The sequence below is a fragment of the Prionailurus viverrinus genome, chromosome B4, assembly GCF_022837055.1.
Source record: "Prionailurus viverrinus isolate Anna chromosome B4, UM_Priviv_1.0, whole genome shotgun sequence".
Lineage (NCBI taxonomy): Eukaryota > Metazoa > Chordata > Mammalia > Carnivora > Felidae > Prionailurus > Prionailurus viverrinus.
Window position 1 is genome coordinate 75471616 of NC_062567.1, and position 27222 is coordinate 75498837.

General features: G+C 50.3%; 1 protein-coding gene across 8 annotated transcripts; it reads left to right on the forward strand.

Moving 5' to 3' along the window:
• Nucleotides 1–3593: 3593 nt before the first annotated feature.
• Nucleotides 3594–24850, forward strand: ANKRD33 (ankyrin repeat domain 33). Of its 8 annotated transcripts, none has more exons than XM_047868496.1 (7): nucleotides 3594–3658; nucleotides 8435–8604; nucleotides 20378–20544; nucleotides 20728–20984; nucleotides 21200–21329; nucleotides 21515–21655; nucleotides 23332–24850. In XM_047868496.1, the coding sequence occupies exons 4-7, from the start codon at nucleotides 20820–20822 to the stop codon at nucleotides 24060–24062; spliced, it is 1167 nt and encodes a 388-aa protein (XP_047724452.1). In that variant the 5' UTR covers nucleotides 3594–3658; nucleotides 8435–8604; nucleotides 20378–20544; nucleotides 20728–20819; the 3' UTR covers nucleotides 24063–24850. The 8 variants fall into 8 exon arrangements, with proteins under 8 accessions (XP_047724452.1, XP_047724455.1, XP_047724456.1 ...); XM_047868499.1 differs by lacking the exon at nucleotides 3594–3658 and adding an exon at nucleotides 4189–4263; XM_047868500.1 differs by lacking the exons at nucleotides 3594–3658; nucleotides 20378–20544 and adding an exon at nucleotides 4189–4263.
• Nucleotides 24851–27222: the final 2372 nt, after the last annotated feature.

Consider the following 27222-nt stretch of genomic DNA (forward strand, 5'->3'; position numbering starts at 1 on the left):
GCTCCTCCCCAACACTCTCATCTTCTGCTACTGCCGCCTGATTTCCATTCTGCTGAGGCAGATTTCTCTTTGGAAGTCCCTAAGCCCTCTCTAGAGACTCTTGGGAGATTGAGCTGCCTGTAGAAGTGTGGTGCTGAGTTACGACAAGGGCTTCCCCAGTCCTCTGCCCGCATCCCCTCTGTGCCTGGTGGCCTCACTCCACAGACCTCTTAGTGCCCACCGTGGGCCCCTCGTCAATGCTGAGTCCTTAGGTCCCACTAGCAATGGAATAGCTCCAAGGCAGAGATGGCATCATCCTCAAGAGAGGCCCCTAGGTCCCTGGCTCTGCTAACTTTGCCAAGGGTTTTGTTGGCATTACATTGGCCATCTTCAGTAGGCTAGAGAGAGTTTCAGGCTGGGCAACATGGAGTCTGTGCTGGAAGGGAGGAGGGGGGCTCTGTGCAGCCCTCTCCTCTACCCTTCACCCAGGAATGCAGTCTGTCCAAGCTCCTGGGCCCCTAGCTTGATGTTGAGCAGGCTGCCTGGAAGTTCTCAAGGAGGGAACCCCAGGGGAGGGAGCTGGGCCTGATGGCCTGGAGGCAGCCACTGGCAGTGTCTGGGACTTAAGCAGGAAGCACCCCCCCCCCATTCATACACATTATAGTTGCAGGGTTATGAAGAGGGTTTAGCAGGTGTAAAGACAGCCATGGCCCAGAGGCTGGAGTGAGCCCCTCAAATAAAGACTGGGAGTTTTCCTAGGCCTTCCATGTTGTATTGAGACATCTTGTAACGCAACTTCAGCTTTGTCCCCTGGGCCAGGGGGTGTATGAATGAGGGGAAGAGAAACACCAGGAAATATGTTAGGAGAGACCTGTTCCCCTTCTGTTTTTTTACAGCAAATCTTCAGGAGCAAACCACCTGCTCCCAGGGCTCTTCCCTTGCCCTTTGGACTGCTCCCTGCCCCTACTGCCTGAGGGCCTGCAGGAAATTAACCCTGCGGGGTATGGAGGAAGCTAAGACTGCCAGAGCCATAGAGCACCCTACAGATGCCGCAGTGGAGGATTGGAGGTCCAGGGCGCCAGTTTCTGCAAAGCCAGAAGCAGCTCAGGGCTCTGGGAGCTGTGTGAAGTTTAGGGGATCTTATTGGGGGAGATACTGGAAAGGACTTCTTGTCCTGCTATTCTGAGAGCATCAAGCGTTTTAGAATTCTTGTCTGAAAACCCTCTACTGCCTCAGAATGTAGGTGCTCTTCGAGTGAGAGATGGGGGACCCAGGCCGGCCCCAGAGCTGGGTACAGGGCCGAATGTGTCTGGCAGCAATTAGGAGGGGAGCTGGGCTGGGAGGCCTCAGACTTGAGCGGGTCAGGAGTGACCTGAGCCAAGTGTCCAATTCCAAAGCCAAACGTCACAGGCAATCCGGGATTCCAGCTCACCCCACGTGTGGTTCCCATTAGGGCTGGCTGGGGTCTTCCTGAAGGCCAGGCGGATTCCTGAGCCCCTCCCCCAACACGGCCCCTCCCTCTTCGGGCTGCTTGGAATGTCTTACCCCGTCTTTCCCTCCTTCGGGGTGGCCTGCCACGGTGCAACTTGCAGGATTTTCAGGGGCATCCCACTCCAAATAGGCCTCCCCACCCACTAGATGATGTTTTTGCAATCTCTTAAAGGGGACAAAGGGATAGGAGACTTAAACCCTTAACGCCCCCAGGAAGGGCTAATCCCCAAAGACCCCTACACTGTGTCTGGGAGCCCTCCCTCCTCTCCAGGTCAGCTGCCTTTGTTCAGGCCTCAGCCCCTTTGGTCCAGACACTTGCAACTGTCCCCCCTACCAGGCCACTCCTCCATACTGCCCCCGAGTGGGCATCCTAAAACCCAGGCCTGCTATTCAGATCATTTCCCTCCTTACAAAACTTCCAACAGCTTCCCAGCAACTCTGCAGCGGTTGCACGTACATCTGTGTTAGGTGTGTTTTGGACACACACACACACACACACACACACACACCGTTTTAAGGTTGTCAACGTTGAAAAACCTGCAGGCAACACATAAACATCTGCATTTCTTTTCTTGAAAATATCTGACCACACTAAGCTCACACGCCAGTATGACAATAACTGGCTGGGGCCGAGTAACAATTATGCCCTTCAGAAGGGATCCCTGGGGCTTGCATGTGCCCCAGTCCCCAGGAGATGGGTGAATGGCCTTTTTATCACTGGGCTGGCACTGACCTTTTTATCTCACTCCTGTCAGCTTCACTCCTTCTAGCCATTTATGTTCTTGTCTGTCTCTTTCTGCACAGACACTGTAGCTTGCTACAACAAACCCAAGTCTAAACCCCTTGGCCTAGTGATATGTCACTTCATCCACCCTTCACACCCTGTCCCTCCCATCCCTGTCAGCTCCCCTCCAATACTCTTGGTCCAGGCACATCAAACTTCTCACTCGTCCCCAGACCCGTCAGATTTTCACACTCCCAAGCCTTTGCACATGCTGTTCCTTCTGCCTGGAACACCACATCTCCTCTTCTACCCCTGGTGAACTTCTGTTTCTCCTTGAAGCCCCACCGCAGAAGCCACTGACTCCTAGCGTCTTCTGGACCCCTCCCTGGGGGCAGTCCCCTGGGTTGTCTGATGGTTGTTGTGATTCCCAAATGTCTCAAGCTGCCTCCCCTCCCTGTAAGTGAGAGCCTCTCCAGCGGCTGGGAGTAGACGGCCTGGCATCCCTGGGGCTCACCTGTGTGGAGGAATGGGCCCTCAGGTTGGTGGTGGGAATGGTTGGGGGGGGGAGGGGCTGTGGCTCAGCCCCTCTGGAAGCGGCTCTTGGGACAAACACAGGTTTGTTAGAGTTGGCAAGGTTGTAGGAGGGGAAGGCAGCAGACATTGTGTGATGTAAGGTGAGGTCTTGTGGCCCTGGCAAGAAGGAGGGAGGCCTCGCTGGGGATCACGTGGGCTTCTGCACTTGGGGGATTATGTAGACCCCTGGGTGTGTGTGAAGATGTGTTCAGGCAAGTGGGTCCCGGCACCCGGGCAGTAGGGTACTCTCCTCTGCCCTGTGAGCACCCCCAATGCCCCCAGAGCTATCATCAGTGCTGGATAAAGAGGCCAGACAATATCCTCACCTCCTGAGGCTGACGTTGCAGAGAAGTCACCAGAGATGGGCTTGAAACCAGCGAGGCTGCTCCCAAGATCTGTTCCCTGGCTTCCTGTCCCTAGCCCACCCTCCCTCTGCCTGCCTCCTCAAGGCTCTCAGCTGCCAAGCACCTTCCACAGGGCCCACTCCCACTGCCCCGGGGACTCCGCCAGGCCAGACACAAGGCCCGATACCCACCCACCCCCATCTCCCCAGAACTAGCAACTGGCCCTCCTTGGAATCACCTGAGAGGTAGGACCTGGGGATCCCGTTTTTACGGACAAGGAAATGGACTCTGAGGCTCGAAGTAACGGACTCAAGCTCCTCCGAGTGGGGAGTGGGTAGTAACTGGGAGGATTTTCAGCCCGGCCCCTGGTGTCTGAGGGCCAAGTTCTGTCTCCAGCCGCCCTGGCTCGCCCGCCCCGCGGGCTCCAGGCCCCGGCCTTGGGTTCCCCCTCCCCGCCCACAGTCACATCCGTCCTGTTCAGACAGAGATCGATGCGTCAATGTCCCAACGCCGGCCTTAACCACAGACCGGTGCGGACGTCGCGCGTGTGAGTAGAGGCGGGCGGGCCCCCCAGGACCCTTTGGAGTCCCGACCCCGCGAGGGGCAGAACCCGAACGCTGGTTTTCGGTGTCTGGTAAAGCGCTGTGCCTTCAGCTCGGGACCCCTCGGCCCCTCCCCACGAAAGGCTGCGGGCGCGCTCCCCATGCCCCACCCCCCCCGCAGCACTCGCCCCTAGGAGGGTTCGCGAGGCACCCGAAGCCCCCGCCCCTCGGGGGCCGGGCGTCAGAGGGGCGTGCGGTGCGCGCCCCGGCCCCTCCCCCAGGCGGGGGTGGGGGAGGGGAGGGAGCAGATGGCAGCAATTACGGCTCGGACCCTCCCCCGCCCGTAGCCCGAGGCCGGAAGACCGGCTGCGAGCGCTTTCCAGGGCGGGAGGGGCGGCCGCCTCCGCGGCCAGCTAGCCGGCGGGGGGCGGGGCGGGGCGGGGCCGGGGCGCCGGCCCGGGAGGGGACTTCCTTCCCCCGGGGAACCGGCTGGGAGATTCCCTTATGGAAAGCCAAGCCCCACCTTCCCGTTCCCGGCCCCTGAATGCTTGCAGGCCCGTGTCCCGACAAGCCCAGCGCCCGCAGGTCTCAAAGCTCCTAGGATTTTCAGGTTGGACCAGTGGTCCAGGCTGGGGAGAGGGGAGCTGTAAGGTTGTGCGGGTTGTGATCTAAACGAGGGCCGGGTGGAGAGGTTAAAAGGGGTCTGAAGTCCAAGCCTTGGATCTTGGCAGGTGCTGCTCTTTCTGGAGGAAGGCAAGGGGCTTTTTCTTACAAAGGGTCCCGATGAGCGGGTCTGGACTGCCCCTGTTTTAGGACTGCTGACTGTAGACAGGGGGGAGAGTAAATGGCTAGAGTAGGCTTCTGGGGCTCTGGGGCAGGGCCAAAGAGAGCTGGAGGACACTCGTGGCTCAGGACAGAGATGACTCTACCAATTGAGCTTCCCTGGTTCTTTCTTCCTGAGTTCCTCGCCCATCGCTCCCCTGTTGTCCAGTCCACTAGCAAATTTTGTCCCTTCTGTCTCTAAGATGTATCTTGGATCAGTCCCAGCTCCCCACCTCCTGTGTCTCAGCCCCTATCACCTCCTTGCACAACTGCAAAGTCTTCTGTCTGCTCTCTTGGACCCTGACCGTCAATTCACACAGCTTCCAGGGGGATGTTAAAAATACCAATCAGGAAAAAAAAAAAAAAAAAAAAGAAAAAAAAAAAAGAGCATGTCACTCCCTGTTTAACAACTTTGCGTAGCTTCCCTTGGAGGAAAGCCCTAATTTCTTAACACTGCCCCTGCCTATTCTGACCTCTCCTAGTTCACTCTCCCCTCTGCCCAGATGCCACTCACACTGGCTGCCTTTTTTATTCCTTGAACTTGACAAGCTTTTCCCCACCTCTGGCTTCGGTCTTGCTGTTCCCTTTGCCTGGAACATTCTGCCCAGATCCTTCACAGGGTTGTCAGCTCCCCATCAATCCTGACCACAATGCTACAGCAGCCCCACACCCAACTGCCTGGTGTACTGTGTCACTTAACTGTATCTATTTCTTCAGGACTTAACTGCTTTCTGTAATTATCTTCTTTATTCACTTGGTTTGTGGTTTGTTTCACTTACCAGGATGACAGCAGGTGTCTTTCTTATTCTCTGCTAGCACAATGCCTGGCACAGACCTAGGAGGTGCTGAACGTACTTCACGCATTTAAGGAATGCAGGAGTCCCTGGGGAATGAACTGGATACTAATCCATTTGGTCACTTCGAAGGAAGGGGGCCCCTCCCTGGGAGAAGCCAGCGGCAAATCCCTGTATTCACCTATGTTTCACCTAAATGCCTCATAGATTAGGGCAGGCCTGTGGTTTCCAGTATGAGTAAACTTAGCAGCCAAGACTCATTGAGCATTTACGATGTGCCAGGCATTATTCTAAGTGCTTTACATAGCTTAACTAATTTAATTTGTACAACAAAGTAGATACTAATATCCTCAGCAGAGACATACTAGGACACACACAAGAATGTGTGGTCAGTCTGCAAACACATGCATGCATCATCAGCACTGAGTTGGTTATTATTGTACAACAGATGGGTGAGTTGAGTAAATAAATACACAGGTGCACCCGGGGCATTTAATAAGTGGAGCAGGAAGACAGAATGGAACAGGAGGACAGAACGTTTAGGGAAGGATCAGCATGGGGGGTGGGGGTGGGGGACACACGGCTAGTTTGGGCAAGTGGGTAGAAGAGGAAGTGTAGGGCCACAGCCCAGGCCCGTGCTCTGGATCCCCACAGCACCCAGGAGTATAACCACAGCCGTGGGGCAGTGGCAAGGGCCTGGGTCCTGGTATTCTGCCCCCCACCAGAGGAGTGATCTTGGGCTACCACTTGTCCTCTTGGGGCCACATTAGCAAAAGACTGGGGAAGGCCTACATACTACCTAACTGCCAGAGCCAGCACTGGGATTAAATTTAAAAACGCTCATGAAAGCACTTCATCAGCCGCAGAGGGTTGTTGCTGGAAAGGAATAGGACAAGGGTGCAGGCTGCCAGCCTGAGAAGCTGGGGGTTGGAGCCAACCTTTGGCCCTTCTTGAGTCACAGTCCACTGCTGCGTGCCCCTCCAGGGTGGGCCAGGGTTTACCAGTTGTTGTGTCTTCTGGACTTTCCCTGGTACCGAGTTTGTACTCAGTGGGTTTTCGTGGAGTGAACACGTGTGTTTGTTGAGTGAATGCCCGAGTGAGGGAAGGCCCCGGGGAAGAGTAAGAGAGGAGAATAAATACATGAGTGAAAGGTGGAATAAATGAAGGGACTAGAGATACCTTTTGCCTCGGATTCTCAGTTTCTTTATCTGTTAAAGACCGTGGTAAGGCGTGGCCCACCCTTCTCTCTGGGCTCTAGTGCGGATCTGATGAGACGTGGCCGGTCCATGGAGGCCACCCTTTGCTGTCGATGCTGAGCTAAAATGACCAGTGCTCCCCTCCCCCACATCCCTGTCCCCCGGAATTTATAGATTCCTCATTGTCCTGCACAAAGGCCCTCTTGGGGAGGAGGCGGGGTGGGTGAGGAGACTGGGGAATTAAAAAGTCAGAGGCTGAGTAACAGCCAGCCACACCCGAGGCCCCATAAATCTTCCTGGGCTCCCTGTGAGATGGACTTGCTTTGCCCTCACCCTGAGCGGCTTGCAGGGCTTCTGCTGCTTGGGATCAGGTCACCCTCACAGCTCTGAAGCATCACCGTCTCCACGGTGGAGGTGTGGAGGCCTGAAGACAAGACCCTGAGAGTGGGGGAGGGGTGGATCCTATTGTTTTATGCCAGTGACGTCAGGAAGTCCTTCCTCCCATCCCGCTCCGCTCCCTTGCTTATCCCTGTAATTCTAGCCCGCTGCTGTTGGGGCTGAGCAGAAAAATGAACCTTGTGTGGGTATTCGGAGTTCCCTGGTGAAGGGGGGCCCGGAGGTCCAGACTCCAGGACGGCAGCAGCCTTACCGCCCCCCCCTCCCCCTGCCGTCCGGCATCTCACGGAGATGGTAGGAGCCCAGGGTAGAGCTGGCAGATGGTGCAGTGTTAACAGATGACAAGAAAACAGAATTACTCAGCTGCTCTGTCCCTCATGTTCCTGGAAGGGGATGGCCTTCAAACTGGAAAGAGACAATGAAGTCAATTGGGAGGGTTGGCGCTGAGAGGGAGGGAGAGCAGCTTTGGGGGCACAGGGAACTGCAAACCAGCACATGGACGACCTGGCTTGGAATCCCATCTCAGAAAATCACCGCGGGGGGGGGGGTGCGGAGAGGGGGGATCTCAAGCAGGTCCACTAACCCGCTCAGTGTCTGTGTTTCTCATCTATAAAATGGGTTGATGAAAAACCCTGCCTTACCTTCTCACTGGCTTTTATGAAGATAATGGGGATTTTTCTCTTTATAAAATGGGCTTTACTGCTTGTGAAGATGTCAAAATATAAGAGGTTACTTATAAACTGTAAGTGCCAGCCCCTTAGTTGTTTGTGAAATCATTTTTTTAAGTTTATTTATTTTGAGAGACAGGGGACAGACAGAATTCCAAACAGGATCCTCACTATCAGCGCAGAGCCCCATGGGGGGGCTCGAACCCATGAACCCCAAGATCATGCCCTGAGCTGAAACCAAGAGTCGAATGCTCAACTGACTGAGCCACTCAGGCGCCCCAGTGAAATCATTTTTTTTAAGTTTATTTATTTATTTTGAGAGAGAAAGAGCACTTGGGGGGGGGGGAGGGGCAGAGAGAGAGAATCCCAAGCAGGCTCTTCGCTGCCAGAGCCCAACGTGGGGCTTGATCTCACAAACCAAGAGATCATGACTTGAGCCAAAAGCAAGAGAGAAATCAAGAGTCAGACGCTAAACTGACTGACTGAGTCACCCAGGCACCACCCCCCTGTGAAATCATTTTTAAACAACAAAATGGAATAGAGTAGAAAGCATCATGTACAATGTTACGTAGAACTTTTGCTTTTAGTTCTGTGGATGTTCATGTGTCCTGGGGCCAGAGGTAGATGTATTTTACTGTGGGTGATGGTCAAAAACGTTTGAAATATTCCAAGTAGAGGAAATTCTTCAGTGGTATCTCCAGAATGGAAAGGTGGATGAAGGGAAACGAACAATAAGAAATGCACCAGGAGAAATATAAATGTAGAATGTGGTGGGCCTTGGGCTATGGCATTCCTGGTGGGGAGACCTGGCTTTGAGTAACTCAGCGTAACTGAGATTGGGGGTGGGGCACTTAGGACCCATCGGAGCGCCCTCTTGGTGGGTAACAAGAATCTCTGTTTTGTAGGATGCCTTGGCTCTGAATCCTGAGGACACTGTCCCTGAATCCTTACTAGGCCATGTCCACTGCTCCCGCGGCATGGCCCTGAGCTGAGCCAGGAAGGGGCTGGTCAGTGAGAACCTTGAACTCCTGTGCTTGGACCCTTCCCCCCAACACATCCACTAAGAGTGCAACAGGTATGATGTAGTGGTCGTCAGGACCCCCTGCCTGAACTTCACCCATGACCCTCATCCCCACCTCCACCCCAGGGGCCATAGTCCAGTGGTGGTGAACTGGTCAGAAGGGACCCTAAATCAATCCCAGACTTCCCTGGCTGGCATTGAGTTACGAGCTGTGGGTTTTGTGATGTAGATATGGTAAGGGAGGAGGGGGCATGACCTATGGCGGGTCACACGGGACCCCCAGAAGGGGCCAGAGCTGGGGTCAGAGGTCATCTCCTCCATTCTCTATCCCACCATGTTGGGTCCTATCCCGTGTCTAGTTCCTAAGCTGGGGTAGGCCATTTCCCTACTGACTGCCGGCCCCCTCTATACCTGCCACCAGGCCTGTAGGGTGGGAATAGGGAGCTTGTGCTGGAAAAAGACCCTGGAAGAAAGCCAGAGGTTGAGATGACAGTACATTTGGTTCCCTCCCAGTGACTGGCCTGTGCTCCAAACTTGACTCGAGAGTTTGCTGAGCTCTTTCTCTATAGATGTGCCACTACACTTTCCCCAAATCTTCCCCTTCCCTTCTGATTGAATTCCACAAGTCAAAACTCCTGCAAACCCTGGCCCAAAGGATTAGATGGTTGGAGATATGGCATGATGGTTAGGGACCAGATAGAGACTCAAGCCACTGCTCCAGACAATGTATGTGATCAGGGCTTAAGGGAGTGTTAGAAGGATAGACGATGGAAAGATCCAGACGATGAGATGAGAAAGATCAAAACTGAAAAGATGGAGAAGAGGTGAAGTCAGGCAGGCAGAAAGAAGATGGACAGACAGAAGGCAGTGAGGAGATCAAGACTGAAGGGAAGGAAGTTGGAGTGGCAAGAAAAGAGCATTCTAGTGTACCCCCATCAGAAGACCCCAGCAGCTAAGAGATCAGAAGGAAGATAACCTGATAGCCTGTACTGTTGTTCCCTCATGGTTAATCCTCGATACTGCCACACTGAGGCCCTGACTGAAATGTACCTGTAACACCCAGGATGTCATCGTATTTTACGCATTAACCAGCAACCTCCAGTCCCCCTCTACCACAATCATCCCTAACAGCAAAGACATGCACAAGGAGGGTCAACACCCAGCCTGGGGAACCGGAAAGGGGGTTAGGAAGGGACAAGCATACAGTCCTCCTGAGGACAGAAGCTTGAACAGGGCACCATGGAACAGCTTTGCTGCAGGCAGAAGGTAAAAGAAACCTCACAAACCTTCTGAGTATCCAGTCAGCTTGGCTAAAGCTGATCTACAAAAATAAATCCCCTGTCTACCATGCTTTGGGACCCCAAATGGGACCCCATCTCCCTCCTCCTGTGCACCTGCCCTGCCAAGACCTTGCCCCTACACCCAACCCCAGGACCCTATGCTATAACCTCAACGCTGGTTTGAGGATGTTCCCCTAATTCCTGCCCAGGGCTGCCACCTGCTGGCTGAGAGTGGCCTTGCAGAACAAGACCCTTGCCGAGGCTGGGGGTGCTCTGTGCTGAACCAGAGGTAGCTTCTCTAGGCTTGGAGGAAGATAATTGGAAAAGCAAAATGTGAAATGAAGTTCCCTTTTACCTAGTTAGATGTCCTTGGAGCCTCTCAGCACAGATCAAAGTCTCCTATGCCTTTACAGTCATTGCTGAACAGCACTGGAGGTGGGGAGGGGGAGGCTCTTCAGGCCAGAGGAGAGACTGTCAGGGAACTTGCATTTCCTGAGTGGCTAACACTGTGCTAGATACAGGAGACAAGGACGACCAAGGTGAGGGAAACAGCCAAGAGCAAGATTAATGATAACTCGTGTGAAGAGCCAAAGTATGTGTTGACACAAAGCAGGTTTCAGTTAATAGTTATTGAATGAATGAATGAATGAATGAATGGGTGCCATTTAGAGGCAGCACTGAGAAGCGATGAACTCTGTGTACAAGAGAGATTGGGGAGGGGTGCCTGGTTGGCTCAGGCTGTGGAACATGATTCTGGATCTTGGGGGCAGGAGTTCGAGCCCCAGGTTTGGTGTAGAGACTACTTTAAAATATATATACATACATATAGGCAGTTGGGGAGGAAGAGGAGGAAATAATCAGGGAAATCTTTGTGATTCTTTTTCCCCTTTTGTTATGAAGTAATAATGATTTTTTTTTATGTTTATTTATTTTTGAGAGAAAGAGCACAAGCAGGGGACGGGCAGAGAGAGAGGAAAACACAGAATCTGAAGCAGGCTCCAGGCTCTGAGCTGTCAGCGCAGAGCCCAGGGCAGGACTCGAACCCACAAACAGTGAGATCATGACCGAGCCAAAGTTGGATGCTCAACTGACTGAGCCACCCAGGCACCCTGAAGTAGTAATTATCTTGGTGAGAGATTCAAACATCATAGAAGTTGAAAAAGGAAAACATGGGGTTTCCTTTCACCTCATTCCTATTCTCCCTCAAATTAACCACTGGCAACGCTTTAAAAAATTTTTTTTCTCAATGTTTATTTATTTTTGAGAGAGGGAGAGAGAAAGAGCGTGAGTGGGGGAGGGGCAGAGAGAGGGGGAGACACAGAATCTGTGCTGTCGGCGCAGAGCCCCATGGAGGGCTCGAACTCACAAACTGTGAGATCACAACCTGAGCCGAAGTCGGAGGCTTAACCGACTGAGCCTCCCAGGCACCCCGGCGATGCTTTAACACAGGTCATTTACAAGAGTCCTGGGACTTGGCTACATGTTAGAATCACATGGAGAGATTTTATTTTTTATTTTAATTTTTTCTTTAATGTTTATTTTTGAGAGAAAGAGAGCACAAGCAAGGAAGAGGCAGAGAGAGGGAGACAGAGGATCCAAAGCAGGTTTCGCACGGACAGCACAGAGGCCGCTTTGGGGCTCGAACTCACAAACCATGAGATGAAGCCAGACGCTGAACTGACTGAGCCACTCAGGTGCCCCTTTTTTATTTTAATTTAAAAAATGTATTTATTTATTTTAAGTACTCTTTATACCCAACATGGGACTCAAACTCATAACCCTGAGTCCAAGAGTCACATGTTCTTCCAACTGAGCCACCCAGGCACCCCACATGGGGAGATTTTAGAATCCCATCACCCAAGTTGTGCTCAGATTAATTACCTCAGAATCTCCGGAGTGGGTACCAGGCATCAGTATTTTTTTAATGTTTGTTTGTTTGTTAATTATTTAATTATTTATTTGAGAGAGAGAGAGAGAGAGAGAGAGAGAGGGAGAACAAGTGGGGGAGGTACAGAGAGAGCGGGGGACAGAGGATCCGAGGCAGGCTCTGTGCTGACAGCAGAGAGCCCGATGCCGGGCTGGAACTCACTAACTTCAAGATCACAACCTGAGCCAAAGCTGGACGCTTCACTGACTGAGCCACCCAGGTACCCGCCCCTCATACTATTGTTTTTAAAGTGACTAAGTGAGTACAGGGTACAGCCAATATTTACAACTACTGTTCCAGGCCTCTGTATGCATTTGCATACATGTAAGTAGCCAATCTCACGCACACACACACACACACACACACACACACACACACTTTTTTTTTCCTCTTCAATTAACAACATGGCTCAGGGATATTTTCAGAGTAGTCCATATGGATCTAATTATTTTTTAATGGAGGCATACATAATCTCATGTGATATATCTCATATTTTTTCAAGCCCTTCCTCTACTAATGAACATTTTAAGTTAGAAAATTTTTTTTTTACAATTAGAAACAATGCTGCAAAGTATATACAGTATATCTTTGTTCACATATGCAAGTACTGTTTTGGAAAGATTTCTAAACGCAAAATTTCTGGGTTCATGTGTATGTACATTTGTTATTTTGAAAGATGCTGTCAAAATGCTTTCCAAAAATACTTCACTAATTTACATTCCCCCCAACAGTGTAAGCACTTAATATTATTAATGTTTAATTTTTGCTAAGCTGTGGACCCAAAATAATATTTCATTATTGTTTTAATTTGCCTTTTCCTGCTTACTTGTGAGATTAAGCATCTTTACAAATGTTTATTGGCCGTTTGTATTTCTTCTATGAATTAATTATGTCTTTTGCCCATATTCCTATTAGATTGTTTTTTAATTAATTAGGATTAGAGGAAATTTTATTTCCAATAGCATGACTGCCTAGACTCCGGACTGATATTCCCAAGTAAAACAGCAAAAATGCCAGTTAAGGGCTGCCTGCTGGTGTAGTCAGTTAAGCTCTTGATCTCGGCTTAGGTCATGATCTCAATGTTCGTGAGTTCGTGTCCCGCATCGGGCTCTGTGCAGGTGGCATGGAGCCTGATTGGGATTCTGTCTTTCCTTCTCTCTGCCCCCTCCCCCGCTTGTGCTCTCTAAATATATGAATAAATAAATAAATAAACAAACTTAAAAATTTATTTTAAAAATGCTAGTTAAAATACAAATACAAATTATTTTAAAAGCTTAGAAGAGCTGGCCAGATAGCAAGAATTTATTAGGTTAAAATCTAAGGGAAGGCAGGAACCCAGACAAGGAAACAAAACATGGAATCTACTTTAGTCTGAAAATATTTGTTGGGGGCGCCTGGGTGGCTCAGTTGGTTAAGCGGTCCATTTCAGTTCAGGTCATGATCTTGGGGTTCACGAGTGCAAGCCCCATGTCGGGTTCTATGCTGACAGCTTGGAGCCTGGAGCCTGCTTTGGACTCTGTGTCTCCTTCTCTCTCTCTGCCCCTCCCCTGCTCATGCTCTGTCTCTCTCTCTCTCTCTCACTGTCGAAAATAAATTAAAAAACATTTTTGAAAATATTTGTTGAATTAGGCAAACTTGAGCTTCAATTTCCAGTCTTTTTCTTTTTTTTAAGTTTTATTTTATTTATGTATGTATTTGTTTATTTTAATGTTTATTTTTGGGAGACAGAGAGACAGAGTGGGGGAGGGGCAGAGAGTGAGGGAGACACAGAATCCGAAGCAAGCTCCAGGCCCTGAGCTGTCAGCACGTAGCCTGATGCAGGGCTCAAACCCACGAAACATGGGATCATGACCTGGGCTGAAGTCGGATGCTCAACAGACTGAGTCACCCAGGCACCCCTTAAGTTTTATTTATTCAAGTAATCTCTATACCCAACATGGGGCTCGAACTCACAACCTGGAGATCAAGGGGCTCATGCTCTTTCGACTGAGCCAGGCAGCCACCCCACAATATCCACAGTCTATCTTTGACAGAGGCAAGGTGAACTTAATGGGAGATTTTCAGAATTTTCCAGCATTGATGAATGACAATTTACAGATCCAAAAGCGGGATAGATACAACATCTGAAGAAAGATAAACAATAAGAAATTCATGCCTACACATAAGAGTAAAACTTTATTTAAAAAATTTTTTTAAGTTTATTTTGAGAGAGAGAGAGGGAGTGCACATATATGCATGCGCTTGAGCTGGAGTGTGAGTCAGGGAGGGGAAGAGAGTGGGGGGGGGAGAGAGAGAGAATCCCAAGCAGGCTCCATGCTGTCAGCACAGAGCCCAAGGTGGGCCTCAGATGGGGAACTGTGAGATCATGACCTGAGCCGAAACCAAGAATCGGATGCTTAAGCGACCGAGCCACCCAGGCGCCCCAAGAGTAAAACTTTAGAACACCACAGACAAAGAGAAGATTTTAAAGGCAGCAAGAGCAAAAAGGCAAGCTTTAAAGGAAAGCAAACCTGTTTGCAAGTTTATATGAAAGAATAAAAAACGGTTTTGAAAAAGAAACTCGAACATGGAGAACCCCACTGTCAGGCAGTCAGGCAGACCCCAAAGCTAGAGTAATACAATCAAGGGGGCCTTCGCGGAAGAGCAGTCTAAAAAGGTGACGTCAGAGAACTCAAACACAGCATGAAACATTAAAAGGAATTCGCAGTTCGTATACCATAGAGGTGACACTAGACATCAAGGGAGAGAGAACTGTCTCATAGATGGGGTCATCTCACTAACTGGAGAGAAACGAAGCTGGATTGTACATTAGGCTGCTTGTACTGCCCCAACAGTTAGCACAGACTGGATGGCTTAAACAACAGACATGTATCTCCTCATGGTTCTGGAGGCTGGACGTCCAAGACCAAAGTGCCAACAGGGTTGGCTTCTGGTGAGAACCCTCTCCTTGGCTTATATACCATAGATTTCTCACTGTGCCCTCACTTGGCCTTTCCACTATCTCACACGGGACAAGGGCAGTGGGGAGAGAGAAAGAAAGGGACAGAGAGGGGCCCCCCCGGGGGGCTCAGTCAGTTAAGCATCCAAATTCGGCTCAGGTCATGATCTCATGGTTCGTGAATTCGAGCCCTGCGTAGGGGTCATGCGCTGTCACTGCAGAGCCTGTTTGGGATTCTTTCTCTCTCTCTGCCCCCCCCCCGCCCCTCTCAAAATTAATTAATTAATTATAAAAAGAAAAAAGGAACAGAGAGAACAGGAGGGACCTTTGGTGTCTCTTCCTTTTCTTGAAAGGACAGCAACCCTATTGGATTTGGACCCCAATCCATGACCTCATTTAATTAAAAAAAATTTTTTTTTACATTTATTTATTTTTCAGAGACAGAGTACAAGCGGGGGAGGGGGAGGGTCCCCCCCATTTAATTTTAAGGACGTCCACAAAGGCCCTGTCTTCAAATACAGTTACATTGAGGGTTAGGGTTTCCACATATGAATTTTAGCAGGCACACAATTCATAACAGATCCCTTCTTCACACTGTATATGAGAATAAATTCAGATGGATTAAAGACTATTAAAAACAAAATAGCAGGGGCACCTGGGTGGCTCAGTCAGTTAAGTGTCCAGCTTTGGCTCAGGTCATGATCTCACGGTTCCTGAGTTCGAGCCCCACGTCAGGCTCTGTGCTGACAGCTCAGAGCCTGGAGTCTGTTTTGGATTCTGGGTCTCCCTCTCTCTCTGCCCCTCCCCTGCTTGTGCTCTGTCACTCTCTCTCTCTCTCTCTCAAAAATAAATAAACATTAAACATTTTTTTAAATAAATAAATAAATAAATGAATAAATAAATAAATAAATAAATAAACATTAAAAAATTTTTTAAAAAAGATTGCAGGGGCACCTAGGTGGCTCAGTCGGTTGAGTGTCTGACTCTTGGTTTCAGCTCAGGTCATGATCTCAGGCTTATGAGATCATTCTCCAAGTAGGGTGCTCCATGCTGAGCCTGGAGCCTGCTTAAGATTCTCTCTCTCCCGCTCACTCTCTGACCCTCCCCCGCTTGTGTCCCCATGCCCACGCACTCTCTCTCTCTATCCCCCCAAAACAGGAAAGTAGAAACGAATAAAACTGCAAGATTAATAAAAGAAATGAAGATCTTTGTGATCTTGGAGTGGAAAGTTCTTAAACAAAGACCCAACGGCACAAAGCATAAGGAGAAATTTTGATGACTTTCCAAAAATGTATGTGGTACAGTCGGGACACTTAAAAACCCATTTGACAATGGAGGCGTCTGGATGGCTCAGTCGGTTGAGTGTCTAACTCTTGATTTGGGCTCAGGTCATGATCCCAGGGTCGTGGGATCCATCCCCTCATTGGGCTCGTGGAGCCTACCTGGGATTGTTTCTCTCCTCTCCCTGCCCTTCCCCCACTCATTCCCTCTTTTTCTCTCTAAATAAATAAATAAATAAATAAATAAACAAACTTAAAAAAAAACATTTAAAAATGGGTTTATTATCTAGAATATTAAAAGAATTCCTGAAACAGCAATAAGAAAAAGATAAGAAAACTCAACAGAGTATCGGACAAAGGCTAGGAACAGGCGGTTTGCAGCAGGGGACACAAGCATGGCTTTCAGGTATTTGGAAAGATGCTCACCTTGTCGATAACCAGAAAAATCCGGTGTAAAATTGTGATACTACCTTCTAGTTCTGTACCATCCGATTGACAAAAATTAGAAGGCTGGATAATTACGAGCGTGGCCAAGGATGTAGGGAGGCTTTTCTGCATCGCTGGTGGGCACACTTCAGAAATAGGGCGCAATCTGACAATACCTGGTCATTAAGCATATATGTGCCCTGTGACCTAGCAGTCTCAGAGACACTCTCTCACAAGCCTACTAGATGCGTTCCGGGATGTTCGTGCAGCGTTATTTGTGTTTTTTTATTTTTTTTTTAACCTTTATTTATTTTTGAGACAGAGAGAGACAGAGCATGAACCGGGGAGGGTCAGAGAGAGGGAGACATAGAATCTGAAACAGGCTCCAGGCTCTGAGCTGTCAGCACAGAGCCTGACGCGAGGCTTGAACTCACGAACTGCAAGATCACGACCCCAGCTGAAGTCGGCTGCTTAACCGACTGAGCCACCCAGGCGCCCCATGCAGCGTTATTTGTAGTGGCAGGAAGTTGGAGGCAACTGGGTGTTCAACACTGGAAGAACAGAGAAGTCAAATCTGATGGATGCACACTGTGGAATTAAAAACAATTTTTTTTAATGTTTATTTATTTTTGAGAGAGAGAGTGGGAGCAGGGAAGGAACAGAGAATCTGACGCAGGCTCCGCGCTGTCAGCGCAAAGCCTGACGCAGGGCTCAGACCCACAAGCCGTGAGATCATGACCTGAGCTGAAGTCAGACACTCCACCGACTGAGCCACTCAGGCTCCCCACAACGGTGCAATTTTATGCAGAGGGAAGAAGAGGGGAGAAAGACCGAGATAAAAAGTATGCCCCATATCTTTTAGCAAGAGAGCAAAGATTTTCCCAGGAGCGTCACCCATCAGACCGCTGCTTGTATTTTGCCGGCCAAAACTGTGTTACGTGGTCACATTTAACTAAAAAGTGATTAGAGAGACGGGGGTGAGAGATGGGGATTGTGCCATCTGATGAGTGATGTCTAACACATAATCTACTAGATTTCTTTTAGCTGCTGCATAGAATTCCATGGTGTGCGTTCACCACATTTTACTGTCGTGGCTGGAAGTACATAGCCATCTTGTGACCATGAGGAAAAGTCAAGAGACTCCCAGAGAAGGCCCCTGCCATCATTAGTTTATATCAACACCAACAGCTTATCCCTGAACTTCTTAATCTTGTGTGAAGAATAAACCCCTATTTAGTTAAGCCATTTGTGTCAGTTAGGGCTCAGCCGTAGACAACAGAAATAAATCTGGCTGCTGGCAACATAAAGGAATGGAGAAACACGTTCTAGGTTCAGAAACAACTCCCAGCTTCGACAAGCACATGACCTCTGCCGGTGATCGGGAAGCAGCAGTCACTGCTACAGGAAGCCGATGAATCAGGAAGCTGCTCACCAGAGCCCTACTGCATCTGTCCTGATCTGTGACAGCAAAACAGATGTCCCATGGTATTTAGCTCTGTTCCAAATTTATGTCTTGCACAAGAGCAGAAACTAAATCACAGATTCCTAACGCGAGGGAATCGAGGAAGTGTCGTTTTAGTTTTTTTCCCTTCGGTAGTTCAGGAGAAACTCTGAAAGGGAGTTTGGAATCGATGTTGGTGCCCACCACACCTGGAGGCCAGCTTTTGGTTACTTACAACCCAAGACATTCCTAACTAGCACACAGCACAGAAAGCAAGGAGGAGTGGATCTCAAAAACAGCGTGGGGTGAAAAAAAAAAAAAAAACAGAATGAGCTCTGTCACACAGTTCTAAGGTGTTGGTTAAAACATTCATACATCAGCACTACCTTTTTTATTTTTTATTTTACAGAGAGAGAGGACACGATTGTGGGAGAGGGGCAGAGGGAGAGACAGAGAGAATCCCAAGCAGGCTCCGAGCTCAGCTCAGACACGGGGCTGAGTCCCAGGATCCTGGGATCATGACCTGAGGGGAAATCAAGAGTCTGACACTCAGCTGACTGAGCCACCCAAGCGCCCCAACACTATTTAAAAAAAAAATTTTTTTTAATGTTTATTTATTTGTGAGAGAGAGAGAGAGAGCGAGTGGGTTAGGAGCAGAGAGAAAGGGAGACACAGAATCTGAAGCAGGCTCCAGGCTCTGAGCTGTCAGCACAGAGCCTGACGCGGATCTGGAACCTGTGAACCACGAGATCGTGACCTGAGCTGAAGTTGGACGCTCAGCCGACTGAGCCACCCAGGCGCCCCCCAACACTACTTTTTAAAAAAAAAAATTTTTTTTAATTTTTTTTTTTCAACGTTTATTTATTTTTGGGACAGAGAGAGACAGAGCATGAATGGGGGAGGGGCAGAGAGAGAGGGAGACACAGAATCGGAAACAGGCTCCAGGCTCTGAGCCATCAGCCCAGAGCCCGACGCGGGGCTTGAACTCACGGACCGCGAGATCGTGACCTGGCTGAAGTCGGACGCTTAACCGACTGCGCCACCCAGGCGCCCCTAAAAAAAAAATTTTTTTTAATGTTTTATTTATTTTCGACAGAGAGAGAGAGAGACAGAGCATGAGCGGGGGAGGGGCAGGAGAGAGGGAGACACAGAATCCAAAGCAGGCTCCAGGCTCTGAGCTGTCAGCACAGAGCCCCACACGGGCTCGAGCTCACAAACTGTGAGATCATGACCGAGCTGAAGTCGGATGCTTAACAGACTGAGTCACACAGGAGCCCCCAACACTACTTTTTCTAATGCAATGTACATTTTCAAGGATATATAAGTACCAGTTGGTAAACGGAAGGATGAGAAGAATCGGCTGTAGGGATCAGGGATGAAAGAGAAAAACCAAACAAACTAAAATTTATTTTTTTTTAACATTTATTCATTTTTTGATAGAGAGAGACAGAGCCTGAGTGGGGGAGGGGCAGAGAGAGAGGGAGACACAGAACCCGAAGCAGGCTTCAGGCTCCGCACTGACAGCACGGAGACCAGCACAGAGCCTGACGCGGGGCTTGAACTCACAGACTGTGAGATCATGACCTGAGCCAAAGTCAGACGCCCACCAGCCTGAGCTACCCAGGCACCCCTCAAATAAACTAAAATTTAAAAAAAGATCTTGTACATGCTGATCGTGGGAGTGATATAAACAGAGGAATATGGTTGGCTCAATTTTCTACAACTGAGGTCCAAAACTGACCGATTAAATTTAATATTTAGTATTAGTTTAAAGAATGATTTAATAATTATTGATAAATAATTATAACTAATTTCATTCAGTTATCTAATATTAATGCAATTTAAATATTTTGTATTTAATTTACCATACCAAAACTAGTCCATGAAACTTACTATGTCATGGTTTCTTTTTTTTTTTTTTTTTTAAGTTTATTTCTTTCCTTTGAGAGAGAGCGAGCAGAGGAGGGGCAAAGAGAGAGAACCCCAAGCAGGCTCCATCCTGTCAGCCTGGAGCTGGAAGGGGGCTGGATCTCACAAACTGTGAGATCATGACCTGAGCCCAAATCAAGAGTAGGATGCTTAACTGACTGAGCCACCCAGGAGCCCCCATCATAATTTATGTACTCCTAATTAGGCAATTCTTTACGTTTTAATTTCCCCAGAACCTCAAAAGAATAGGTCCGGGGGACCCCCCGGAGCCCCACCTCCTCCAGTCCCAGCCCCTATTCAGGGAGACATCTGCCCTGCACCCTCTCCTTCCAGCACCCCCGCTTGGCGGAAGGGAAAGGGACTTCGGGCTTTCCGGGGTTGGGTGGGGGACACCTCGCGACCCCTCTCCCCCCGTCCCAGCCTCGGAAGGGTGTGTTTTTGGTGCAGGAGGAGCTGGGGGAGGAGCCACCGTGACTCGGGCCCCGCCCACTCGGGGCCGGCTCCAGGGCGGGTCCGGGTCGCTGGGGGAGGAGAGCACCCGCCCCTCCCGACCCCCCATCCCCTACTAACCCAGCTTGATCCAGCTCAGCCCCGGGGTGTTTGCAGCAGCTCGTTCCGTAAGTCCAGCCATCTGTTACCTGCGCTGCTTTCTGGGGACAGAGAGTCCCCGTCGGGCCGGCCCGGAGACCCGGGGAGTGTGCTCCCGGGAGTCTGCGGGATGCTGTGAGCCCCCGGCAATGGCTGCCTCCCGGGGAACCTCCACACGCCGCCAGGTAAGGTCCTGCGGGAAAGGGAAGACCACCCCTCTCCTTGACTCTCGCTGGGATCCTCCCAGCGAACGCTGCTGCCCTCTTAGGGCCCCGGCCCACAACTTGTCTTCTCATAAGGTGGGTGGGGTGCTGGGACCCCACCCTGGGATACAGGGAGACACTGCTCCCCTCCATTCTGTGTTCTAGATGGCACCCGCGTGAGGCGGAGCGACGGGTCTTCTTGCCCCCCCCCCGGGCTGGAAGAGGAAGAGCGGCCGTTGTGCCGGGGAGGGCCGGACATGTCGGAGACATCGTCCTGCCCTGGCAGCGAGACCCCTGCCCCAGGCTGCAGTCTGGGGGCCTTGTACTGGGCCTGTGTCCGCAATGATCCTGTCCAGCTCCAAGCGGCATTGGATGGTGGGGTCTCCCCGGACGAGGCCGTCCAGGTGGATGGCAATGGGAGGGTGAGCCACCCCAGGTGCTCCCCAGGGCAGCTGGTGCAACTCTGAGTCCCCAGCGCCTCTCATTCAGTGCCTGCATCCTTGGGAGGGAGGGAGGGAGCCAGGGTGCGTCTTCCTGGAGGCTGGGACATCTCTGGGAATGGTGTGGATTTAGAGGGCACAGGGGCCCCAAGGAGATCCTGGAAAAGAGAGCAGGAGCTGAGCTGCCCCTCCCCCAGACAGGTCTTATGGTCGCCTGCTACCGCGGTTTTGAGAATGTTGTGGCCTTGCTCAGCCGCTGCCCTTTCCTCGATGTGAACCAGCAGGATAAGGAAGGGGACACAGCCCTCATGCTGGCTGTCCAAGCAGGTGACAGACTGTTGACCTTACCTCCTACCATTCCCCCCCCCCCCCACTTCAGATGGAGCCACAACCCCACACTTTTTGTATAAGGTTCTCCCACCATGGACACTGTTGTGCTTGGTGGAGGGTGTGTTTGGGGCATCATCACTCTCTTTCCGGGACAGCTAAGCTCTGTCCTTGGTGCCTCGCAGGTCATGTGCCTCTGGTGAGTCTCCTGCTCAACTACTACCCAGGCCTGGACCTGGAGCGCCGGGACCAGCGGGGGCTAACGGCACTGATGAAGGCCGCCATTCGGAACCGTTCGGAATGTGTGGCGGCCCTCCTCCTGGCAGGTGCGTGGGGTCTGGACCGGGATTTGTGACCTCCGGTCCCTCCCCAAGCTCTCCAGCCTGACACTAAGTCAGCTGTATAGTCGCAGAGAGAAGTGGAGATGGAGGATCAATCTAGGCCAACTTCCTGGAGGAGGGGAGTGTGCTTGAGCTTCTCACAATCAACAAAGTCTAGCTCTTGGATAGCTCTATTTCCATGGTGAATGTTGGTCTAGGGAGGATAACCTAGACCGGCTGGAAAAACAAGAAAGGCTGCTATCTGGAACCAGACTTGGGTTCTGGTCCGGGCTCTGTCACTAGCTGAGTGACCCGGGACAGATGGCTTCCCTCTCTGGGCCTTACCAGTATAATGAAGGTGTTGGCTTTCTCTGGGATGCCTTCCATCTCTGACAAGGCAGGGTTCCAGGGACACGATGATGTGTAGCTGGGGCATGTGGCTGCGTGGGGTTGTTCTGGAGTGAAGTTCACACTGTTCGTGCGGTCTTGGGCCTTCACTCTTCCTGAGGTGGGGCTGCCCTCTGTGTATCACCCTGGGGGACCCCTGCCTCCAGCTCTTCCCTTCCCCAAGCCATCTAACTGTGTCTGGGGTGCGAAAGGAGGAAACTCCACACACCTCTTTTGTCCCAAGTTGACTGCTCTCCCCCCACCTGGATTCGAGGGGTGTGCTGATGAACAGAAGAATGGGGAGTGGGAACCAGCAGGGCCCCACTCCACCTGCCCAGAAGGTGCAGCTCGGGCCTCCCCCTGTCCTGAGCAACCTGCACACCACCCCTTTATTGGCTCAGGAGATCTCTAGTCTTTTTTTTTTTTTAATTTTTTTTTTTTTTACATTTATTTATTTTTGAGACACAGAGAGAGACAGAGCACAAGTGGGGGAGGGGCAGAGAGAGAAAGAGACAAAGAATCCTAAGCAGGATCCGGGCTCTGAGCTGTCAGCACAGAGCCGGACGCGGGGCTCGAACTCACAAACCATGAGATCATGACCTGAGCTGAAGTCAGATGCCTAACTGACTGAGCCACCCAGGCACCCCAGGAGATCTTATTCTATTCCAGGTTCGGAGACCCCCAACAGGTCCCTCTGAAGTCTTTTCCCCTCTCTGGACTTCAGTTTTCTTCTTTAGTCTTTTTTTTTTTTTTTAAGTTTATTTATTTATTTTGAGAGAGAGAGACAGGGAAAGAGAGAGAGAGAGAGAGAGCATGAGCAGGGGAGGGACAGAGAGAGAGAGAGAGAGAGAGAGGGAGAGACAGAATCCCAAGCGGCCTCTGCACTGTCAGCATGGAGCCCCAACTGGGGGCTCGATCCCACGAACCGCAAGATGGCAACCTGAGCCAAAATCCAGTTAAGCTGAACGCTTAACTGACTGAGCCACCCAGGGTCCCTGCATGTCCCACGCAGCCACATGCCCCAACTACACATCATCGTGTCCCTGGAACCCTGCCTTGTCAGACATGGAAGGCATCCCAGAGAAAGCCAACACCTTCATTATACTGGGAAGTTGGGATCCGGGACTGGTACTGTCCCTAGGCTATAGCCACTGATGGCTCCCGGATTCCAGCTGCGACGGGGTGGGACTCTGGTTTTTCATCTGATCCCAATCAGACCTGCTGCTAAAGAGTGTGCCCTTCTGCAACTCACCAATCCCTGTCCCATCACACACCACTCCTGTGCCCCCTCCCAGGTGCTGAGCTGACAGCGGTGGATCCTGTCCGGGGCAAGACGGCCCTAGAGTGGGCAGTGCTGACTGACAGCTTCGACACCGTGCAAAGGATCCGGAAGCTGCTGCGGCGCCCCCAGATAGAGCAGCTCAGCCAGCATTACCAGCCCGAGTGGCCAGCCCTGCCTGGGCTCGTGGCCCAGGCCCAGGCCCAGGCCCAGGCTGCCCCATCTCTTCTAGAGCGACTCCAGGCCACCTTGAGCCTCCCCTTTGCCCGGTTTCCTCAGGAGGGGGGTGTCCTGGACCACCTTGTGACCATCACGACCAGCCTGGCCAGTCCCTTCCTCACCACTGCCTGCCACACCCTGTGCCCTGAGCACCCACCTGCACTGGGCACCCGAAGCAAGTCTGTGCCAGAGCTGCTAGGCACTGCCCCTCCCCCGCCCCCAGATCCCCAGCCCCCCCAGGTGGCCCCTGGCCCCCGGGCCCTCATCCCCTACCAGAGCCCTCAGGGCGTGTTGAGTATGTGCCCTCAGTGGCTACAGCCCAGGGACAATAGCAGCCCCAGGCCCCAAGCCCCCAAGATCCGCCTCTCCAAGGCACCCTCATCGCCCAGACAGCACAAGCCAGAGTCCAGGCCTGGAGAGAATCGAAGGTTGGCCCTTCCTATCTGGAGATATCAGGAGCTCAGGATGGAGAGGAGGAAGCAGGAGGAGGAGGCCAGGCAGGCACAAAGTCAGGGAAAGATGGGCTAGGCCAGGCTGGGAGCAGGTGATCAGGTCCCTCCCTAAGGCTCCTTTGCCCTCTGGAGCCCCTTCTGCTCTCCCATCCAGATCTGTACAAATGATTCTACTCTAATCTACTCAGGAGGTTGTCCACACAGCACTGTTTGCGATACTAAGAGTGGAAACAACCTAAGTGTCCATCAGCAGGGGACTAGCTAAATTGCTTATGGCTGTGATAAGTATACATCCATATGATGTATTTTATACAGTGGTAAAACAAGTAAGGAAGCTCTTTACGTTCTGATATGAAACTATCTCTAAGAGGTATTAAGTGAAAGTCATCAAGGGGTGGAACAGCATGTATGGCATGCTACTACTCGTCCATGTAAAATCTGCACCAAGATAAACTTGACCAATACAAATATATAGGGAGTACCAAGATGTATTTAAGTACTTGATGAATGAAGGATCAAAGGAGGAAACGAAAACCCATTACTGACAGTGGAAATACGAATCCCGGAATGAGATTGAAAAGTTAGGTACAAAAAAGTTAATTCTTACCCAGCAATAACACCATAACTTTTTTTTTTTTCTGCCAGACAAAAATAAATTGCTACTTATCAGTCTTCTACAGGTTAACCTCTTAACTTCCTATAGAAAATCTGGGCCCTAATCAATAGTAAATACTATGTCAGACAAAATTACTTCCCCTGGATGACCCATAGGTGGGGTTATTAGCCAGTGATCTAAAACATCTTGACAAGGGGCACCTGGGTGGCTCAGTCGGTTAAGTGTCTGACTTCAGCTCAGGTCATGATCTCACAGGTTTGGTTCATAAGGGCTCTGTGCTGACATCTCAGAGCCTGGAGCCTGCTTTGGATTCTGTGTCTCCCTCTTTCTTTGCCCCTCCCCTGCTCGCTTTCTGTCTCTAAAAAACTGAATAAACATTAAAAAAAATGTTTGTTTTGGGGCTCCTGGGTGGCTCAGTCGGTTAAGCGTCTGACTTCAGCTCAGGTCATGATCTCGCAGTCCGTGAGTTCAAGCCCCACATGGGGCTCTGTGCTGACAGCTCAGAGCCTGGAGCCTGTTTCAGATTCTGTGTCTCCCTCTCTCTCTGACCCTCCCCCGTTCATGCTCTGACTCTCTCTGTCTCAAAAATAAATAAATGTTAAAAAATTTAAGAAAAAATGTTTTAATATCTTGAAAGGCACTTAGTAATTTTTCATGTGTGCCTTATTTAAAATTGTTTTTCACCAGTTAAAAATGTTTTTAATTTTTTATTTGAGAGAGAGAGAGCATGAGTGGGAGAAGGGCAGAGAGAGAGAGAGAGAGAGAGAGAGAGAGAATCCCAGCACTCTTAGCACAGAGCCGGGCAGGGGGCACCATCATCCCGCAACCCTAGGATCATGACCTGAGCCAAAATCCAGAGTCGGGCGCTCAACCGACTGAGCCACCTAGGTGCCCCTCAGGTTTTCCTTTTTTAAAAGATTTTCTTTTTAAGTACTCTCCACACCCAACATAGGGCTCAAACTCACAACCCCGAGATCAAGAAAGAGTCTCATGCTCCACTGAATGAGCCAGCCAGGCACCCCTGGGTATTTTTTCTTCCTCTTTCAAGATTCAGAGCCAGCCATCTAGTTGTGGAAGCCAGACTCCCTCACTGGAACCTCCCTGGGAAGAAACATGGCAGTTTGCTCAGGAAGATGACTGAACAAGTGACCAAGGGTAGAAGGGAAACTTGTCACTGAATACCTTTTTGAAACTTTTGACTTTTTAAAAAATGAGTTTTATTTTTTAGAACAGTTTTAGATTTACAGAAGAGTTGTAAAGCTGGTACAGGGCTCCCATATACCCCACACTCGGTGACCTCTATGATTACCATGAATGTAGTACATCTGTTACAATTAATGCACCAATATTGATACATTACGATTACAAAAGTCTAAACTTTATTCAGGTTTCCTTAGTTTTTTCCTAATGTCCCTTTTCTGTTCGGAATTCCAGCCAGGACACCGCATTACATTTAGCTGTCATGTCTCTGCCGATGTCCCTCGACTGTGACACCTTCTCAGATTTTTCTTGTTTCTGATGACCTTGACAATTTTGAGGAGTCCTGATCGGGTATTTTGTGGACTGTTCTTGTCATGAGGAGACTGGGGTTATAGGTTTGCGGGAGGAAGACCACAGAGGTGACACGCCACTCTCATTACTTCATGTGAAGGTTATATACCGAGAACATGACTCATCACGGTTGAGGGAACCTCGATCGCCTGACTGAAGTAATATTCGTCAGGTTTCTCCCTGAGATGCCACTCTTTTCTCCCCCTTTCTATACTGTGCTCTTTGGAAGGGAGTCAGTCTATGAAGCCCACACTGAAGGAGCGGGGAGTTAAGGTCCCATCTTCCTGGGGGTGGAGTATCTACATAAATTACTTGGAATTACTCTACCCAGAACGTTTTGACTTTTTAGTCATGTATTACTGAATCTTGGAAAATTAAAAAATAAATCTGCTCTTTGAATAGGGGAGACCACACACACACACACACACACACACACACACACTGAGGCGACAGCGGCCATTAGAGTTAGATAGTGCGTCCTCTCTCCCAGGGGGTTCCGGAGGCGACTACAGGGCACTGGAATGGCTTCAAGGCTAATTTACCATGTCCTGTCCTACCTGTGTGAATAAGGGACTTAAGTTCCCCTGGTCTCCGTTTTCTCATCTGCTAATGGGGGGAAGACAGGGTTTTTTTTTTTTTTTGAAAGATCCATTACATAATGTGGGTTAAAAGGTGCTGTAAACTGCAAAGTGCCACCAAGACTTGAGGTGCTATGGAAGGGTCCTTCGGGAACCGAGTTTGGCTGAGCTGTGTCTGGGCCTCCGGGAGCTAGAGTTCTTTCCTCCCAATGAAAACAGGGAACGAAACTACCATCTGCGGGTTTGGAACAGCATGCTAGTTACATGCTTGGGCTTGGGAGCTGGCCTTGGGCAAGTCATTGAACCTCTCCGAGCCTCGAGGCTCTCACGCATCAAGCGGAGGTAATGATAACATGTCACCGTGGGGCTGTTGGCAGAACTCACTGAGCTGTTGCAGCACTTGGCACTGTCCTGGCCTTGACATCACCATTATCCTATTTAATCTCCACAACCTTCCTATTTCATAGTTGAGGAAACTGAGACTATGATGG

Coding starts and splice junctions, on each gene's coding strand:
- ANKRD33 (XM_047868496.1), top strand. CDS start 20,820: ATGTCGGAGACATCGTCCTGCCCTGGCAGCGAGACCCCTGCCCCAGGC. Junction 21,330..21,514: donor CATGCTGGCTGTCCAAGCAG/GTGACAGACTGT, acceptor GGTGCCTCGCAG/GTCATGTGCCTCTGGTGAGT. Junction 21,656..23,331: donor GGCGGCCCTCCTCCTGGCAG/GTGCGTGGGGTC, acceptor GCCCCCTCCCAG/GTGCTGAGCTGACAGCGGTG.